The sequence below is a fragment of the Alternaria atra genome, assembly GCF_907166805.1.
Source record: "Alternaria atra isolate CS162 genome assembly, contig: 32, whole genome shotgun sequence".
Lineage (NCBI taxonomy): Eukaryota > Fungi > Ascomycota > Dothideomycetes > Pleosporales > Pleosporaceae > Alternaria > Alternaria atra.
In genome coordinates, this window is record NW_025091331.1 from 1,834,863 (window position 1) to 1,853,348 (window position 18,486).

Here is an 18,486-nt window from a genome sequence, read left to right on the forward strand (position 1 = left end):
ACGACTACCTGGGCACTCGAACGCATGATGCCGTCAGTACAACCAAGGAGATCAAAGTCAAGTTGGGTTGCAGATTTGGTCATAAAACGGTCATCTAAAAGGACCGAGCCGCATCTCCTTTTCGTAGTGAAGCGGCCAGGAACAGGCTAGCGCGTGAGACGTTTCAGAACAAGGCAGGGGCATGCGTTCGGGGAAGGACGACCAAAGGACCCCAAAATCATTCACTCTCGTGGCCAGCGATACGACCTCACTACCCACGGCGTGCCCCTCACTGCCAGCGATATACCCGTCGACACCTTGCTTTTCCCTCGACTGTCTCGCGCTTTCGGCCGCGTCACTCGCATGCCCCCCAAACACTCGCGCCCGATTCCTGCACCACCACTGCAAGCGGCTCAGCCGCTCCGTCGCCGTAACACGCCCCAAGAACGCATGCGACAGCTGTAACGCTGCCTCCGGACCACGCACGCGATTCTCTGCTCTTTGTATTTCTTTCTATTTCCACGGCAACCCGAATCGCGCTACGGCGTCCCTGCGCCAGTCGACCCAGCCACCGATTGCGCCTCATCTCACCTAGCCATTCCTCCGAACGAAGATTCCCAAACGCTCCACGCGCGCAGAGGAATGAGCTAGGATGACGCGACCTCATATCATCAGAGCAGGTACGAAGACACGTAACGGATGAGCAATTGGAGGTGCGCAGGCTAATACAAGTGTGCAGACACCATCGACCTGCAGGACAAGACATCGCCGACCGCCAAGGACCACTCTCAGCAGCCTCAACACCCGGCGCCTCTTGGAATTGGCCCGGCAGCGCCTCATCAGCAGGCCGCTATACGGCAAGTCGAGCAAGAGCGCAACTCGGAGGAGGCGCGTCTACAAGATGCATGGAGCGACGCTGGCAACACGCTACGAGATGACCCCGGCTCCGATGACGAACGCACTGTCATGACCAACGCCAATGGACGAAAGGGCACGCAACAGGATGAACAAGCTGTCAGGTTGAACGGCGGTACATCCAGCGACAACGATGATGCCGACATGCAGGATGCCGACGTCGAGGAAGACATGGACGACGACATGGACAAGATTTCGAGTTCGCCCTCGATAGACGATGGTGGGTATTCTCTATCTTTTCACCCTGCGATCTGGCCGGCAAGACAAGAGTCTCTGACTCCCCAGTCTTCGCCGATGCTCTCGACGATCGCTTCTTCTTCCCCATTTACAAACACGCCCATTCATTTTCCTATTTCTGTCGCCAACGCTCGAAGACCGCTCAGCGTCCCAGCGTCCGACACATCTCCTACTTTGGGGGATCGACCTGCATCGATCCCCATTTCTTTGCGATTTCCCTTACACACAGAAACCAAGTCAGCGGAGCATCATCGTGGTGAGTATTCCTGGACAAGGGCCACCGCCGCACCGGACAAGGGCGACAACGTACACATAGGGGTGGGTATAAGTCCGAGGACGAGTCAACTGCGGGCAGTCGAACACCGTATCGAGATCAGACAAGACTCAGACGCATCACTAATGTCCGAATTGGACGAGGAGCAGGTCAAGCGCATGTTGGAACCGATTAATCGTACCCTCCTGGACACGTCGGACGACCCCTTCCTGGATCCCACTCCAAGTCCACCTCGAACGACCAACGGCACCCCTCCACCAAAGGCCAGACAACCCGAAGATGAAGAGGATTCCTGGACTACCGACAGTGACGCCGACTCCTGGGACCAAGATCCGGACCAAGACAACGATGATGCATCCAATGACGTCTCTTTCTCTGATGATTCCAGATTTATCGACTCAGGATGGGGAGGCGAATGCTTACGAGAAACAGAAGATATCGACTTCGAATTTGTCTACGCCCTGCACACATTTGTCGCGACTGTCGAGGGTCAAGCAAACGCAACGAAAGGTGACACGATGGTGTTACTTGACGACAGTAACAGCTACTGGTGGCTGGTACGAGTTGTCAAGGACAACAGCATCGGTAGGTAGTTGTCACCAAACTTTGGGCTATCTAACTCAATCTGCAGGTTACCTGCCCGCCGAACACATCGAGACTCCAACAGAACGCCTAGCACGCCTCAACAAGCATAGAAACATAGATCTCTCTGCAACAATGCTTGGAGACACCGCCGAAAAGTCCAAAAATCCACTCAAGAAGGCCATGCGACGAAGAAATGCCAAAACCGTACAATTCGCGCCACCTACCTATGTCGAAGCCTCGGACTATGACTACTCTTCTGATGAAGGTGAGGGCGAACTTTTCGGTGGCCCAGAACCGAAGCAAATACAGCAGCAGCAAGTAGCAGCAACACAGGATGGCGATTCTGCCCACGAAGAGAATCTCGAAGTACAACCACTGAAGGTAAATGGTGCAAAGAAGGACGGTCAAGCTGAAAGTGATGCACGAAGCTCAGGCGAGGAGCCTGCGAAACGAGCAGAAGATCGAGAAAGAGGAAGCGAGGAAGCGGTAGATCGACCTTTGGATCCCAAAGTTTCTCGCAATGGCACGCTGCGCAACACAGACTCGTTCTTCAAGGATGAAAACACGGAAACACGCAAGATCACACTTACTCCTAATCTGCTTCGCGATGACTCAAGTACGTCAACTACCGGCTCCCGTGAGCGTGGGCCTAGTCTCGAGAGTTTGGAGAAGAATGGTTTCGCGGACAAAGTCAAAGACGACAAGAAGAAGAAAGAGAAAAAGTCGGGCATGCTCAGTGGGCTCTTCAAGCGCAAGGACAGGAAGGGCAAAGGCGCACAAGACTCCATGGATAGCGACATTGAGAGGCCCGAAGAAGCGGACCGCAGCTCGCCACAATCGAAACCGTCCGACGAACTTGCAGAACGATCGTCAGCTGAACAGGTGACAGCTCCAGCGCCCGTGAGACAGTTGAGCAAGCCCAAGGTGCATAGAAGTCACCGAGACGATTCACCGCAAAAGACGAAGGGCATTTTGAAAACCGAAAGCCCGACTGAGTTGAGCGCTGAGCCGGATGTCCAACTGGACAGAGTGGACAATCAGCCGGCCGCACAACAATCTACCTCGACCATGCGTCTAGTACCGCCTGAACAAGACGAGGCAGGCAAGTCGTCGGTAGAAGAACAAACCAGGTCGCCAGACTCAACATCCAACACTACAAACTCAAGAAACCCATTCAGTGGTATGGTGAAGCCTCAACAAGAAGGAGACGTGAAGCGCGAGAAGGTCACCAAGGCGAAGCAGCGTGTGCAGTTGGATGATTTCGATTCGGACGAAAGCAGCGATCCTTTCGCGGACCCTGATGCTCAGGACAAGCAGGGAGAACCCGAGAATGTAGAGTCTACGGGGCGCCTTTCCGAGTCGCCAGTTCACGTCTCCGCAGCGGACGCACAACCCTTGCACAAAGGGGCCATTGCCGACAGGGAAAAAGAGTCGGAATCCCACCATGCTCCAGGCTTATCTACTGATAGCTCAAGCCAAGAAACCAGCTCGCCCATATCAACGCCTACGCCTGACGACAGCCCCATGAAGACCATTCCTGAGAACAACGCCCTTTCGACCTTCAGGTCTGACTACACTTCATCGCCTACGCATCATGCATCTGAACCTGCTGGACCTCCGCCTTCAAGACCGGCGCCTAACCCCACCAAGGATCGCGAACCCTCGCCCCCCGTGTCTTCTGAAAGCACAATGCTTCCTGCGTGGTCCGACGCCTCCCTTCGTGCCTACCTCGATGACGGTAGCGAGATTCGGGACATGCTCGTCGTTATCAACGATACTACTGGTGTTGTCCCAGTTAGCCGTGATCATCCCCTCATGAAGAACTATCTCGCCGAAGAGACGAAGACCATGCAAGGCCTGAGTGGCGAATTGGACCGTCTGTTGAACGGACTTATGGAGAAACGCATGAAGAGAGCGGGAAGTGGTGCTAGCACAGCACGCAGCACAAGCGCCAACGGGAGTTTGAGGGCGGGTTCTAGGTTCTAGATGCGCGTTTGCCGTAAGTTGTATCTTTTTTTTTTGCGCTTTTTTAGTATACCCTAGGGATTGTTTTTCCTTTACTGTGACTGGCGTTTTGGGGATTGTGGGATGCATTATGTGGAAATGAAATCTTGGGAGACCTCTTGGGGGTTGGCATGGGACTCACATTCTTGTTCTCTTCTTATACCTTTGTTTTGTCGCTTACTTCTCTTCTGGTTCTGGTCTGCATTATTCGCTCGCTGAGCGAAACGTGTGTTCTTTACAGAAAGCCCTGGTGGTGGCTGGTTATATCTTCGCAACTGTCTCTAATACCCGGTTGATCGCTCTGTCATAGCGCTCGCATTTTGTCGTTTCCTTGATAGTATATCGGAAGTAGCTTTGTTGCAGTCAGCCGCATAGATGTGCTTTTACTTTCTTCGGTAGTGGCGTTGTATTGCTAGCATTTGTATGCAAACATATACCTCCTGTGGGGGTTCGCCATACATTTCCTCCGTGCATTGCTGTTTCTGTGGCGTCAACGAGCTGCTGGGTGAGGTGCACCAGGAACGTATCGTCATGCGTGGTCTCGCTCTTCTTACTTGGTCCGCTCGAATAGCTGTTGTTTTACACAACATCGAAGAAGAGGACATGTCTCAATCAGGAATGAGTTTATCTACGAACCCCAAAGAGCGAGGGATGTATACAAGGTAGTTAATGTCCAGGACGATGTAAATGGCGCATCTTCAGAGCAACGACTATATGTAAAGAAAATTTATCGATACGTACAACGGCCATGGTGTATACGAAGTGGTTCGAAAACAATTCTGCACTGAGGTTATCACGAGTGGTTGGACAACGTTGTGCCGCCGTGCCTTACCATCAACACTCACTCCACGGCGACAGCCCATACAATCTATGCGATGCTCCGACATTCCCACAGGCACCCGCGTCCTCTTCGAGAAGCCGTTGCTCATGATACCCAACAACATGCCCGATGCAGAACTGGAGAAGCGACTCGCACGGGACTTGCAGGCACTGGATAAGGAGCAGCAACGACAATACCTCTCACTCCATAAAAACTATGGTAGCAAACGTATCTTCTGTGGAATCTTCAAGACCAATCCAATGTCAAGTGGCAGCGATTCGGCCGCCATTGCGATTTTCCCCACTATTAGCCCGATCAACCACAGCTGTCTTCCAAACAGCCATTACACCTGGAATGACCTCTTTGGAAATGGAAACCGTTCACGTCACTCGCACTATCAACGCTGGGAAGCAGATAACCATCTGCTGTACCGACCCTTGAAGCACTCGCGTTCGTCAAGCTTATCTCAAAGAACATTTTGGCTTCGACTGTTCGTGTGAAGTCTGCTCGCTCTCAGCCATCAATCAAATTGCCAGCGATGCGCGTTCATACTAATCTTTCCAAGGAGTTCAAATGCGCTGCTAAAGTCATAGACGCGGATACCCGCTGTTACGCGGTACAGCTCAACAACTGGCAATGCGATGAAGCACGAACGAGTGTGTTCGCTGAGAGTGCCTACGATGCTTTACTTATTTGTGTAAGCGAAGACAGTGAAGACGCCTACGAGATGAAGCGCATGATGGACGACACAGCCTCGCTCACAGATTTCGGCTTCATCTCGAACCAGTGGAAGTCTACCAAGGACATTTTCCCAACAGGTCTGAACAAGAAAGAATTCGAGAAGTGGTTTTGGAGACTTGAAGTAGAAGCGGTGAATGGCGAGCTTTCGAGAGGACAATGGTATCAACGGCCAACGAAATTGCCAGGAAGCAGATATCATTTACATGCAGATTCAGTTCATAGATGATGGATGACTGTTTTTCCGTTGTGCAATGTTTCCAGGTATATGGTGACTGAAAATGCTGCATAAACAGTGTCGTGGTAAGCGGTCGCAAGCGGTCGCAAGCTCAGTGACGGGTAGCGCACCCATTCGGGCCGATGCCGGCAGAGATCAGCGCTCGAGCTGCACTTGGCTGTGATGCTTCTGCATCCGCATCCCGCCCCCACCTCTGCCACACTAAAGACGCTTCATGCATGGAGCACCGAAGATCACGAGATGCTCTCTCATGCGATCGCTGCCGCGCGAAGAAATTAAAGTGTTCGAAAGATGCGCCCATCTGCACTTCCTGCGCCCATAGCGGTTCGCACTGCCATTACAGTGGCAAAGTCGCTAGATCGCCCTTAACAAGGGCATATCTGACGGGCGTAGAGAAGCGGCTGCACAGTTTGGAATCGCTGGTCGCGCAGTTGTTACCCGGTGTCGATGTCGAAGACTTGTTGTCGTCTTCCAACGTGGCTGGTACTGCACGATCAGTCATACAGTCCCAAACGCCTGAGGTAGCTCCAAGCCCACAAGGCAGTACTAACTCAAGTACACATGAGCCTGCACTTCCTGAGGCTGTACCAAACAATGTTGATGGCTTCAACTGGCAAGAAGAAGATGTCAACGTGGATGGTTTGACAGACGGCATGGCCGCCCTTTCGGTCGAGCCTACTGGCGTAGGTTATCTTGGTCAGTTGCTTCACTCGAATGTCGGCACCAGAAAACTAAAGGAATGTAGGCTCAACTTCTGGCGTGGTTTTTCTTCGATGCTTACTTGACTGGGCCGGCTTTCTGCATCAGTCTGTCGCTCGACCCCAGCAGAATCTGGCGACACCATCTGCTTCTTTCCGGAACGTGTTAGCGTCATCACATATCTCGCACGCAGCTCTCACGATGCAACTGTCATCAAGCTTGATTGATGCCTATTTTTCTAATTATCACGTCGTCTACCCCTTCGTTCACGAGGCAACGTTCCGTGCTCAATATCACGAGGTTGTTCCACGGCCTTCAAAGAAGTCGTGGAACATGCTCTCTCATGCAATTATAGCGCTCGGTGCGTGGACATTGAATAATGATCAAATTGGCCTGGAAGACTATCTGTACCGTCGAGCCTTGACATTGGGTCAGGAAGAATCGGTGTTTGAAGCCGCCAGCCTGACGTCTGTACAAGCACTCATACTGCTGAGCAACCTTAGTCAGAAACGGAATAGTCCAAACACGGGATGGAACTTACTAGGCCTTGCTGTGCGTACAGCGCTGAGTCTAGCACTCCATAGAGAACTTCCTCACTGGAACATTACTTTGATCGAGCGCGAGACGAGACGTAGAGTATGGTGGGGCCTATACATCTTCGACAGTGGAGCTTCGACAACTTTTGGTCGTGCCATCATGCTACCGGATCAAGAGACAATGGATGTTCATTCGGTACTAAATATCAGCGATGAGGTATGGGCACCCAGTACTGTTGACATGGATGTTGTGGAACTGATCAATGCTAGTCGCTTACGCCACAAACCATAACGCTCCCTACAGAGGTTGACGAGCCTACCATCTACTCTTCGTTAAGAGCGCAGAGTAGTTTTCACTTGCAGACAAATCACATCTCAAATAAACTACTAGCCGAGCCCGGGCTCTCCGCTGAGGCCGCACTCGCTTTGAACACCTCTATGGATGCGTGGACACACACAGTTCCTCCATACTTCCAGCTTTCACAGCCACCTAGCTCGCCAGCCCAATGGTATGTGTTCGCGCGGTCTCGGCTGTGGTGGAGATTTTGGAACCTCAAGATCATTATATTCCGACAAATTCTGCTGCGCCGAGCGATCTCCGAGCGAGGTCAGATACCAGATCAAGCCACGCAGTCCACCCAAGAAGACTGCAAGCGAATATGTCTTGAAGCTGCGCATTCAACAGTCGTCTCGATACATGAATATGCAATGCAGGAATTGAATAGACTTGAGGGCTGGTACGCGACGTGAGTACACTATCTTAATCATCTAGGTGAGTGTTCAAGCTGACGAGTATATAGGTATTTTCTCTTCCATGCGGCACTAGTAATAACCCTATGTATTATCAGCTTTCCACGCGCTGAGGAAACTGCATCCTGGCACGATGACGTTCGCTTGGCCAGAACCACTTTTCGCGAACGGCTTGTTGGAGATTCACTATCAGCCCGTTGCGTAGCTATTCTCGACCAAGTCGTGTCCGATGGCGATTTGAACTCAGGTACGCTGCAGGATCTGGAGTTGGACAAGGACGCTTTGAGCACGTTCCCATGGTCCATTGAGTCCAACGAGTTATTCAACTCTTTTGATTGGGATTTTACGACATCCGGATTTTGAAGTCGAGATATAAGAAAAAGGCAGGAGTTGCTCAATTCTCGATAACCACGTCCGGTTTGACCAGCAAGGACCGTATGAGTTCGCCGTTTGGAATGTCGTTCTCTTCCGCTCTTGCAACAGCAGCTGACATGGAAGTCTCTATACCAGCAGCAAGATGACGCTGCGCTAGACGGGTGCGGACAGTTTCTACAGGCGCATCGACAAACCATCTACAGAACGTTAGTGTGCGCTTATCGAGCAACGTTCACAAACATCACAAACCTTTCGTCACAGACTTCTGCAATCCTACTCCATGGATCTTGTTTCAGTAGCGTATAATTACCCTCGACAATTACGAGTCGCGTACGAGAGGATATCTTGATAGCCTCTTGCACGGGGTCTTTAGCAGCATGGTCAAAGCTGGGAGCAGTGATGCAGATGTCGACTTCGCCGTCTTTGGTAACAGGAGCATCTTTCAGTGCCTTGACAAGAGATACGCACGCTTTCGCATCGAACGTGAAAGGCGCCCCACGTCTTTTGAACGCTATTTCGGCATCCTTAAATGTTGACAAGATCTCCCGCGTGTAGTGGAAGCCGTCCTAGCGATCATTAGAAAGGCGATATTGTTGAAAGCGACCGGCTCCTACCATTGGTACAACAGCAACATCTGTGTTGCCTCGTGCAGCAAGCTCGGTGATGAGCGCATCAGATACCGTTGACTTTCCTGCGCCTGGCACGCCTGCAAGCGCAACAAGCATGCGACGACTGGGATTGGATGCTTGGCGAGACAGAAGGTTTTCCGTGCGCTTGGCTAAATCAAGTATGGCTATATGTAAGGCGTCCTTTCTAGATTCGACAGCCATTGTCGACTGCCTTGAGATAGATCGGATAGAAGTTTCGATAAACTGCGAAAATATACTGGCGAAGTTCGGAACGATGTGTTCATCAGAAGGCGAGAAGTTCTACGATGTTACGTGCGAGGCGCCATGATCTAAAGATCACGTTCGCATTGTGGAGTTCGGACCACAACCATCCGAGCATAAGTCATGCTGGAGCCCCAATTTCCATATCTGAATCAGGCAACTTTACCATGCGGGGAAACCTACATCGCACATACGGCTAATAGCGCAGACACATGGAGTATCGTGGGGTCGGACGACAGTGCTCCGAAGCTGTCCGATCCCAGTTATACTAATGAGATTTGGAGATGGACAGCAAAGGTATATAAGCGTGTGAGGTACTGCCACCGCTAAGCTATATGATTATATTGTATCCCAAGCCTCCAAGTCCGACGTTGACTTACTCGCAAAGAAGATTGCAGATATGTCTTCAGTTCACGATGTCACCGCCGCCGGGGCCACGCCGAAGATTGGTGTGTATAAGGAGCTGAGACAAAACCCATACCTCCTTGGACTATCCGCCGTAAGTTGGAATGGATCCTCGTTTGCTTGCGGTCTGAACTAACGTGTATAGTTTGCTTCCCTTGGTGGCTTCCTCTTCGGTTATGATCAGGGCGTCGTTTCTGGAGTACTGACTATGGAGTCTTTCGCCGCATCTTTTCCGAGAATTTACACAGACAGTTCTTTCAAGGGCTGGTTCGTCTCAACGTTGCTACTTGCCGCTTGGTTCGGGTCTCTCGTCAATGGACCAGTAGCCGATCGCTTCGGTCGCAAAGGATCTATCATCATTGCTGTTGTCATTTTCACTATCGGTTCTGCACTTCAAGCTGGCGCAGTGGACATTCCAATGGCTTTTGCGGGTACAAAACACCCCGAGAACGATGACTGTAGTCGTTGCTGACAATCATATTTAGGTCGCGCAATCGCGGGTTTCGCTGTTGGCATGTTGACGATGATCGTGCCAATGTACATGAGTGAGGTCTCGACTGCAGGCATCAGAGGTACTCTAGTCGTCCTTCAACAACTTTCCATTACGCTGGGTATTCTAGTCTCCTACTGGCTCGAATTCGGAACTCAATACATTGGAGGAGTACGTTGCGCGCCTGACATTCCCTATACTGGTGGCACCACGGCCGAGCCTACCTTCGACCCGCGAAACGACGTTGGCCCAAGTGGCTGCACCGGACAAAGCGACGCCGCGTGGCGCATTCCTTTCGCACTGCAGATCTTCCCTGGTCTCGTTCTCGGTATCGGCATGCTTTTCTTCCCCGAATCACCTCGATACTACTGCATGCGCGATAATGAGGAAGCTGGTATCCGAGCGCTTGCTCGAGTTCGTCGTACTGATTCCGATGATGAGACGTTACAAAAGGAGTATCTCTCTATTAAAGCAGAAGTCATGTTCGAAGAGCAATACAACCGCGAGAAGTTCCCTGGCAAGTCCGGAGTATCTCTGTACCTTGCCGGCTACTCAACCCTCTTCTCTACTTGGCCATCCTTTAAGCGTACAGCTATTGGTTGCTGTGTCATGTTCTTCCAACAGTTCATCGGGTGTAATGTATGTTCTCCATTGCACTCATCGCCTGACCTGGCTAGCAAGCTAACATATACATACCAGGCGATCATCTATTACGCACCAACAATCTTCTCGCAGTTGGGTCTTTCTGGAAAGACGACTGGATTGCTCGCAACAGGTGTTTACGGGATAGGTATGTGACCCTCTGATCTATGTTCAGATCTTTTGAGAATGTACCAAGACTTGATGGCTAACTCGATTTTCTAGTCAACACACTGTCCACGTTACCCGCGCTATTCCTCATTGACAAGATCGGTCGCCGTCCTCTCCTCCTCTGCGGTGCCGCAGGTACATGCATATCCCTCTTGATCGTCGGCGGTGTCATTGGTGGTTACGGCTCCACGCTGAAAGACCATCCCGCAGCTGGCTGGACCGGTATCGCATTTATCTACATCTACGACGTCAACTTCTCATACTCATGGGCGCCAATCGGTTGGGTCTTACCTTCGGAGATCTATAATATTGGTAACCGCTCAAAGGCCATGTCTCTTACCACATCGTCGACCTGGATGTGCAACTTCATCATTGGTCTTGTCACACCAGACATGCTCGAAACCATCGGATTCGGCACATACATCTTCTTCGCTGCTTTCGCCCTGATTGCGTTCGTGTTCACGTGGTTCTTAATTCCGGAGACGAGGGGCAAGAGTTTGGAAGAGATGGACGGTGTGTTTGGTGATAGCACTGCGCATGAAGAGAAGACGAGATTGTACAACATCGCGCAAAGCTTAGGACTTGAGGAGGCTGAGGCTGCAGCGTTTGACGAGAAGCCTATGAAGGCATTGCAGACTGAGGTAAGTAAAGTATAAGTATGGTGTACAGGGGGGTTGGCGAGACATTACAACCTATATCAGTTACTTCAAGGGTCGTGGACCACGTTGATTGATCATGGACATCTTAGTTTTAGGCATCGCTGGGAGCATGTGGTTTCCTCCTTCAATGACCTATCTTCAGATATGAATCTCCTCGTCCTTCCACTCTTTGAACTATGACCCATCGCCATCTAACAACGGATATCCTCTCCTCCACCTCCAGATAAGGAGGGACTTGCTCATTAAATAATTACACAAATTGGCCATTTCTGCTTCGTTTTCATTCATTATATCGGAGGAACAGAGAGAGTTGCATATAGTGGATACAAGATGTTTAGGTAATACACCTACATCGGGATTATAATACAATGTTACAAACAGCGTTGTGCCTGCATTTCAGCACCAGCACGTTCATCGAATCAATAAAAGTCGCGACATATGACAGATAGCTAATGTCCGTATAGATACTCATAGAGCAATCACGTTTCGTAGAGCGGCGAATTCTGTTGTTTCGCCTGGGGTGAAGGCGTGTGTTGAGTGGCACGTCTATTGAATTTGACTGAAGAATTGATGAGTATTAGCTGAACGGTAGAAAGTAGACGTCACTCACAACGACGTTGATCACGTTCGTAGGGCGCGACTGAGCAAGTGGAAGCAATGAGACCAAAAAGAGCAGGATATGTCGCAGGTGCGAAGCAGACTGTGCTGGTCGTATGTTAAGTTAGAGTGCTTGCAAGTGGGTCGATCCTTCGTAAACTGGGCGAGCCTGCTCTCATGCTGTGTCCTTGTGCGAATGGCAATCTGCACTGCCGTGTAACCTCGACTATGCAGTCTCAAATATTGGTTGCTATCCGAGGGCAACGCACATACGTGATAATGCAATGCGAATTCCTACACATGTAGCTAACTGGGTAGCGTTTAAGAGAAAAAGACAAGTCGCTGCGAGCCACTTCTGCAGGTTCCCGTTCGTGGCATCTTCTGTTGTAGGAACAGCCATGCAAGCTCACAATCGATATCACTACTAGCCTTGTTTAGGCATCAGCACGACTTTGAGATGCGAACTGTATAAGTGTATCATGCTTTGCATATGTTAACCACGAGAAAGTACGGTAGCATGACATCAGCGTTGGCGACCCCGCTGCACCTCCACCTCACACCACAACGAACTCACTTTCACGAAAACTTTGGTTGCCGAGACTGGGTTCAGGAACATTACCTGTACTTCTTATGTCGCGCTGCGTTTGCATAATTCCACTGTGAGCCCTAGGTTCAATTCGCACTTTGGGCACCAATCTGATAACAGATGACTTCTTAACATAACGACAAACGCAAATTCGCTGGATCTGTCATGAGTAGCAATACCCGTTAGTCACGTTGGTATTTCGCCACATGAGAAAAGCTTTTGGTTCGGCCGTCCATTCCAAAGGCTTAGTGTTTACATTATCACTTGGAAAGCGCGGTGGGCTTTTTGTCTTGAGCTTGGTCTCGTCAAAGAACCTCCGTTCTCACTCTTCCGGACTGAACCGCGAAACCCTTATTCCTAGCAATACCCATTATCCGAGCTTTTATACCCATTGGTCACGCCCTACCATTCTTGTTATAACAATCCCGTGCCCATCACCCCTGCCTTCGCCTCACCTCGACTCCTTCTTAGACTATCCCATCAACGTGAACTCAACCAGAAGAATATCACTATGTTTACCAAGACCATTCTCGTCGCTACAGCGCTCCTATTGTCGGCCACCCTTGCACTCGCTCAAGTGATGGCACCAGACTTTACGCCTGGCCGCTGTTCTTTTGACGCTGTCGTCTCTCGAGACTGCGACAACAATCAGATCACCACGTTCCTCGATGTATCGCCTTTCTATGACGGCGCTGGTAACCAGTTCATGGAGCAAACCGACTTCATTGATTTGACTGATGGACAGACGCTGACCAGCGTGGTTGTTGGAAAAGAGCTGAAGATTGGATTTGAGAGGGAGAGTATGTGCTGTGAGTTCTATCGTGCGTTCACTGAGATCTTTAACAGAACTGACGCGATATAGTCCTTTATGGCGACGCTCAATGGCCCAACTGGCATCACAAGGACGGTGAGTTCAGCTGCACTACCAAGCCATGGGAGGGCTCACCGCTGGACTGTAACAATAAGGATCGTGTCCATCGTGTTCGTATTTTCTGGTTCTTTCATACAATGCTCCTACTGATTACCACTAAAGTCCCAAGCTTTAAGCTGCAATTTCGATTGCGCGATGCCCGGCCCAAAGTTCACCATGAAGCGCGCACACTCCGGGCCGCCCCCGGATATCCTTGCTTCCCCATCGGAGGCTGTCGCCAGTGGCTTCACTTCTACCAATTACGCACCTGGCTTCTGCTCTTTCACACTCCAACTCTTCCAGCAGTGTCTCCATACGCCTTCTGAAGGCTGGCACAACCAGATGCTCGGCATGCTCTACAGCGTTGAAGACCAGAACCGCGCCACTGCCGTTAGGTATCCCGAGGGTACCGGCCGTATCGACAATCGCGCTGTCAGGCTCAAGGGCATGGGCGACTTGACAGTGGCGTACAGCTCGGAGGACAGGCAGACGTACTTTTCATTTGCTCCTAAGGGTGGCTACTGGAGCACATTGACTACGAGCACCCCGGACGCGAAGGGCATGTGCGATTGGAAGCCCTGGACGCGCGAAGAGACTGGTTGTAATGAGAGTCACCAGAATGATCACCCGAGGGTAAGATAGGTAGCAATCTTTTGGTGGTATGATACTGACGCTGTTGCAGCTTTCGGAGATGACATGCGGTTTCTTGTGTTAGGGGGTCTCAACGAATTTGCCATCTTTCTCCACGTTGAAGGATGCGAGATTGTCTTGCTAGTGTCAGCTAAGGTGGCGGCCTGGTGATAGTGTCGTTACTGAAGAGTGTTGAGGAATGCTCTAAATGTACCTTCCTCTCTTGCAGGACGATTGGATATCACGGGTTTGGGCGTTGCATATCTGCCATCATCTATACCCCTATCAATAGAGGCTTATGGGCATATCTCTTGCCTGCTACTTGCTTATGCAATCGCGCGCTAGACGAAGCTGTGACCAAACACCATTTTAATGAACACGCGATGTTTGTGACGTGTAAATAGCAATAACATATATCCTACGACCACAGATCGCATCATATCGCAACACAAAGAGATGGGGGCGTGTATGACGTTCGCGATGGCAGTGCACAGCGCATTGGCCGGAATAGTATTTGCTGTGCCACGCGCAAAGTGCACGAGCGGATCACATGCCGCGAGCAGCAGGTACAGCTGGGCATTCGGACGGGTCGTTCGCCCCTGACGTAAGCAACGGGCTACTCGGCTACCCGGACGCGTACCCCAGTGGTTTGTCAAGAGGTACTCGAGCACACTCACGACTGTTACGTGGTGTTTGGATCGAGGATTGGAGGAGCGGGTACGCCATTCCGCAATAGCTAAAGCCCCGCGCTCGTGACCCGCTCCCGAGCACTCGCACGCCTCAGTACCGTAAGCCAAAAGTCGACAATAACAAATAGCAGAATTACGCGCAGTCATACACGAACACCTTCCTGTAGGCGTTACCGTTGCGCAGAGAATCCGCACATTGCATGCAGGTACCGCGTCTTTGGAATTAAGGTGCCTCGGCGGTATTCCAGCCCTTATCAGAGCCAGAGTCCGCCAGCTCTCAGCCGTCGCAAGCCGACCGTAATCCACCACCACCATGTCGACTGCGGGCTCCAATGCTTCTCCACCGTCGCGGACACAGAATGCCCAGCACACGCGCACATACCAGGCCTGCATACCATGCAGGCGTCGTAAAGTGCGATGCGGTACGTCCGACGCTGTAATGAGCTTATCATGGCGCAATTGCTGATATGTATCACTTCTGCCTCTAGATCTTGGCCCGGTAGATAACCCACATGATCCGCCTTGCGTGCGATGTAGGAGGGAGAGTAAGGAATGCTTCTTCTCTGCGACGCGCAGGAAGCGAAAGGCCGACGGCGAGGATGACTATGATGAGGTGGACGACTACGAGGTGCGCAATGGCAGGAAACGCCAGCGCTCGGATGGCCTGCCAGAGCCTCTTACGATAACGACGGCGAACAGCGCGGCGTACATATCCCAGCCTCTGACTCCAGGTGGCTCCATCGGACGATACGAGCCGCTACGACGACCCAACACGTCAGGCGGCCACCAGCCCACGCCCAATGACGAAGAGGACCAGAAAGTGAACAACGAGACGGTCGCGACACTGCAGGCGGGCGAGGTCTACAGCGGACACGATGCGCTAAACTTGCTGTTCGAGGCTGCTGGCATGAACAACCACCAGCGGACAGGAAGTAGTTCCAGTCTCCAGCGACCGACTCTGGGCAGCACGCCAGGCTCACAAACCAACTTCGCAAGCCCTCGACCCAATACATCGCATGCGCGAGGCAATTCGCGAGCCACGGTCGAGCCCTCGGTAGATCCCGCTATACAGCAACCTATGCTACCCGACCCTCCGAACGAAGCTGCCTTCGCCGATGCTGTGAGAGCCTGGTCAAAGTTCCGCTTTGTTCGCGCAGGATGGCTCACAGCGAAGGAAGCCATCGCTTACATCGACTATTTTTACACCTTCTTATCGCCCCTTACACCAATCGTTGTACCAGACTATCGCGATCATGCCTTCCACGCAAAGCTGCTTAAGGAGGAGCCCATGCTGGTCATTACTCTCTTGACCATCTCAGCGAGGTATTCACAACCCAGCGGGTCGAGCGGTGTGGGCGCAACGTCTAGGTCATATCTGATCCACGAGAAGCTATGGAAGTACCTACAGGGTATGATAGATCGCATGATCTTCGGACAAGAGCAGTTCGGCGGCGGCTTCTGTGGCGCTGGCCAGCAGCCTGGGTCGGATGTAAACCCGCTATCGCGAAAGGGCCTACGCACCCTTGGCACAGTCGAGAGTCTGATGCTACTCACTGAGTGGCATCCTCGCGCACTACACTTCCCTCCTGGTGATGACGACGATGAGCTCGTTCTACCCGACGACCCGTACGAGGCAGGACCGAAAGCTGATATGTACAAAGGCGTGGGCGACAAGCGCATCGACAGTTGGTTAGAGCCGTGCTGGCGCAGTGATCGCATGTGTTGGATGTTGCTGGGTAACGCCATGACGCTCGCTTTCGAGATTGGTGTCTTCGACGACACGAATGAGACGGAGTTCGAAGAAGCCAATCAGCATCTCTCACATGCGACTGTGAAGGCCTACTATCGACGGAAGAACCATCTCCGCGACTTGCTCATCATCTACGTCACGCAGACTAGTGGCAGACTGGGTTTGACCTCTATGCTCCCCAAACTCGAGCGTGACGAGAACCTAATAGGCGGCCCCTCACCACTCGAGCTGTACAAGGAGCGTATCAGTCGCATCAAAGCACCTCCAGCACAGTTTGGTATGCGCTCAGATGGACAGCGCCTTCCGCTCGAGTCCATTGCTACCCAGGAGCGTCATGCTGTTCAAGATCTTGTGCTCGACTTTTGGGCTCGTATCGCCAAGATCATGGAGATGGGCAATCTGAAGCTGTTCTCTAATCGACGGAAAACAAGAGAGTTACTCAAGACGGGAGGTTATGAGGAGATGCTGAAGTTCTTCCAAGGTCCCTTGGTGGAGTGGAGGAAGTGCTTCGATCGAGCACCCCAGGGTAAGATATCACTGCGCTACTCCCACGTACTTTGCCTAACAACTTCTAGTTCCTGCGCAACTCCGTCACGTCCTTATCATAGAGTTCGAGTACACGCGTGTGTATCTCAACTCGCTCGCTCTCCAGGCAGTGGTAGAACGCTGCACACACAACACTCCGCTACAAACACATGCTCAACCTAATGGCCTGAACGGACGTGCTACTAACGGCAACGGTAACGGCAATCCAAACGGCAATGACGACGGTGGCGCTATCCCCTTCAGCACACTTGTAAAATGGTATGCCAACGATCGCCACTACATTAACGAAGTCATTGACGCGTCGCGCAATGTGCTCAAAGTGGTGGTCGAAGGCCTGCATCCTGGCGGCTATCTACGACATGCGCCAGTACGGACGTTCTTCCGTATTGTCAGTGTAGCCATCATTCTACTCAAGACCTTTGCGTTGGGTGCAACTGAGGAGGACGTAGCTGTCAGTCTCAGTTTGCTTAGCGACTCGGTCGATGCCCTACGAACGAGCATAGTCGACGATGTACACGTCGGCAACCGCTTCGCTGATCTCGTCGAAACCCTGACCCACCGGATCCGTTCGCGCTTCGTACGTCTTGCCGCCAACGGCTCGAGTGGCATCTCGCGCGCCGGTAGCAAGAGCCCTAATCAAGTACCACTGATGCCTCCGCCCGCTCCACTCAACAACACTAACCATCTCGCACCGCCATACATGGGATCTCAGCAAACAGGTTTTTCAGGCACTGGTACCAGCGTACCAGGTTCCCCTAGCATGGGCCTCAGTACAAGCGGTCGCGCAACACCTTTATGGGGCATTTCAGCCGAGCCTTACGACCCCAACAGCAACTCGATCAGCATTATGCCACCGCCTGGCAACTACCAAAACTTCCAGAATAACAACAATGGGAACAATTCGAATTCGAACGGCAACAACAACACCAACTGGAGTCAATGGGCAAACAGTGGAGCGAGTTGGGGCGCAGGGCAAGATCAAGATTGGCTTGCGCTGCCACTCGACCCTCTGCTTGATCAGTGGGGTGCAGAGATCAATCAAACTGCTATGGGACCGGATATCGGCGGTATGGACATGCTCGATATTTTGCTGAACATGGGAGGGCCACCTGGTAGTGCTTAGTCCATACATTTGGAGTTGGGATCGCGGAAGGTATGATGGACCCTGATACGTGGAAAAGTTTCAGGTTGTTTGTTGAGCAAGGTTCGGTAGATGGAGATGCTACGGTCACGACACAGAGGTTGAATGATCCTCCGATTCTCCAGCTGATCGATTACGAGAGGAAAAGTTGTACGCGCGATACCCAGGCTGTGGGCTGCGGCTAGAGTCCGCTTTCGTGCTAGTTTTATCAAGGTTTCCGTATTGATGAAGTA

General features: G+C 51.7%; 7 protein-coding genes across 7 annotated transcripts; 5 read left to right on the top strand and 2 right to left on the bottom strand.

Annotated features, from left to right (window-relative positions):
• Window positions 1-631: 631 nt before the first annotated feature.
• ALTATR162_LOCUS10375 (uncharacterized protein) lies at window positions 632-3,976 on the top strand (the record flags this gene model as incomplete). The annotated part of the gene is made up of 3 exons (XM_043318011.1): window positions 632-659; window positions 719-1,990; window positions 2,037-3,976. 3 exons carry the CDS (start codon window positions 632-634, stop codon window positions 3,974-3,976), a joined length of 3,240 nt encoding a protein of 1,079 aa, XP_043173946.1.
• An 888-nt stretch (window positions 3,977-4,864) lies between these two features.
• ALTATR162_LOCUS10376 (uncharacterized protein) lies at window positions 4,865-8,138 on the top strand (the record flags this gene model as incomplete). Its single annotated transcript, XM_043318012.1, has 6 exons — window positions 4,865-5,264; window positions 5,408-5,685; window positions 6,222-6,486; window positions 6,845-7,242; window positions 7,296-7,771; window positions 7,826-8,138. 6 exons carry the CDS (start codon window positions 4,865-4,867, stop codon window positions 8,136-8,138), a joined length of 2,130 nt encoding a protein of 709 aa, XP_043173947.1.
• A 31-nt stretch (window positions 8,139-8,169) lies between these two features.
• On the bottom strand, window positions 8,170-8,980 carry ALTATR162_LOCUS10377 (uncharacterized protein; the record flags this gene model as incomplete). Its single annotated transcript, XM_043318013.1, has 3 exons — window positions 8,170-8,347; window positions 8,400-8,716; window positions 8,765-8,980. The coding sequence occupies 3 exons, from the start codon at window positions 8,978-8,980 to the stop codon at window positions 8,170-8,172; spliced, it is 711 nt and encodes a 236-aa protein (XP_043173948.1).
• A 460-nt stretch (window positions 8,981-9,440) lies between these two features.
• Window positions 9,441-11,401, top strand: ALTATR162_LOCUS10378 (uncharacterized protein; the record flags this gene model as incomplete). Its single annotated transcript, XM_043318014.1, has 5 exons — window positions 9,441-9,539; window positions 9,591-9,876; window positions 9,931-10,574; window positions 10,635-10,725; window positions 10,800-11,401. 5 exons carry the CDS (start codon window positions 9,441-9,443, stop codon window positions 11,399-11,401), a joined length of 1,722 nt encoding a protein of 573 aa, XP_043173949.1.
• Window positions 11,402-11,883: 482 nt separating this feature from the next.
• ALTATR162_LOCUS10379 (uncharacterized protein) lies at window positions 11,884-12,303 on the bottom strand (the record flags this gene model as incomplete). The annotated part of the gene is made up of 3 exons (XM_043318015.1): window positions 11,884-11,963; window positions 12,015-12,109; window positions 12,275-12,303. 3 exons carry the CDS (start codon window positions 12,301-12,303, stop codon window positions 11,884-11,886), a joined length of 204 nt encoding a protein of 67 aa, XP_043173950.1.
• A 795-nt stretch (window positions 12,304-13,098) lies between these two features.
• Window positions 13,099-14,212, top strand: ALTATR162_LOCUS10380 (uncharacterized protein; the record flags this gene model as incomplete). The annotated part of the gene is made up of 4 exons (XM_043318016.1): window positions 13,099-13,396; window positions 13,450-13,568; window positions 13,621-14,130; window positions 14,180-14,212. 4 exons carry the CDS (start codon window positions 13,099-13,101, stop codon window positions 14,210-14,212), a joined length of 960 nt encoding a protein of 319 aa, XP_043173951.1.
• A 917-nt stretch (window positions 14,213-15,129) lies between these two features.
• ALTATR162_LOCUS10381 (uncharacterized protein) lies at window positions 15,130-18,235 on the top strand (the record flags this gene model as incomplete). The annotated part of the gene is made up of 3 exons (XM_043318017.1): window positions 15,130-15,238; window positions 15,305-17,092; window positions 17,142-18,235. 3 exons carry the CDS (start codon window positions 15,130-15,132, stop codon window positions 18,233-18,235), a joined length of 2,991 nt encoding a protein of 996 aa, XP_043173952.1.
• Window positions 18,236-18,486: the final 251 nt, after the last annotated feature.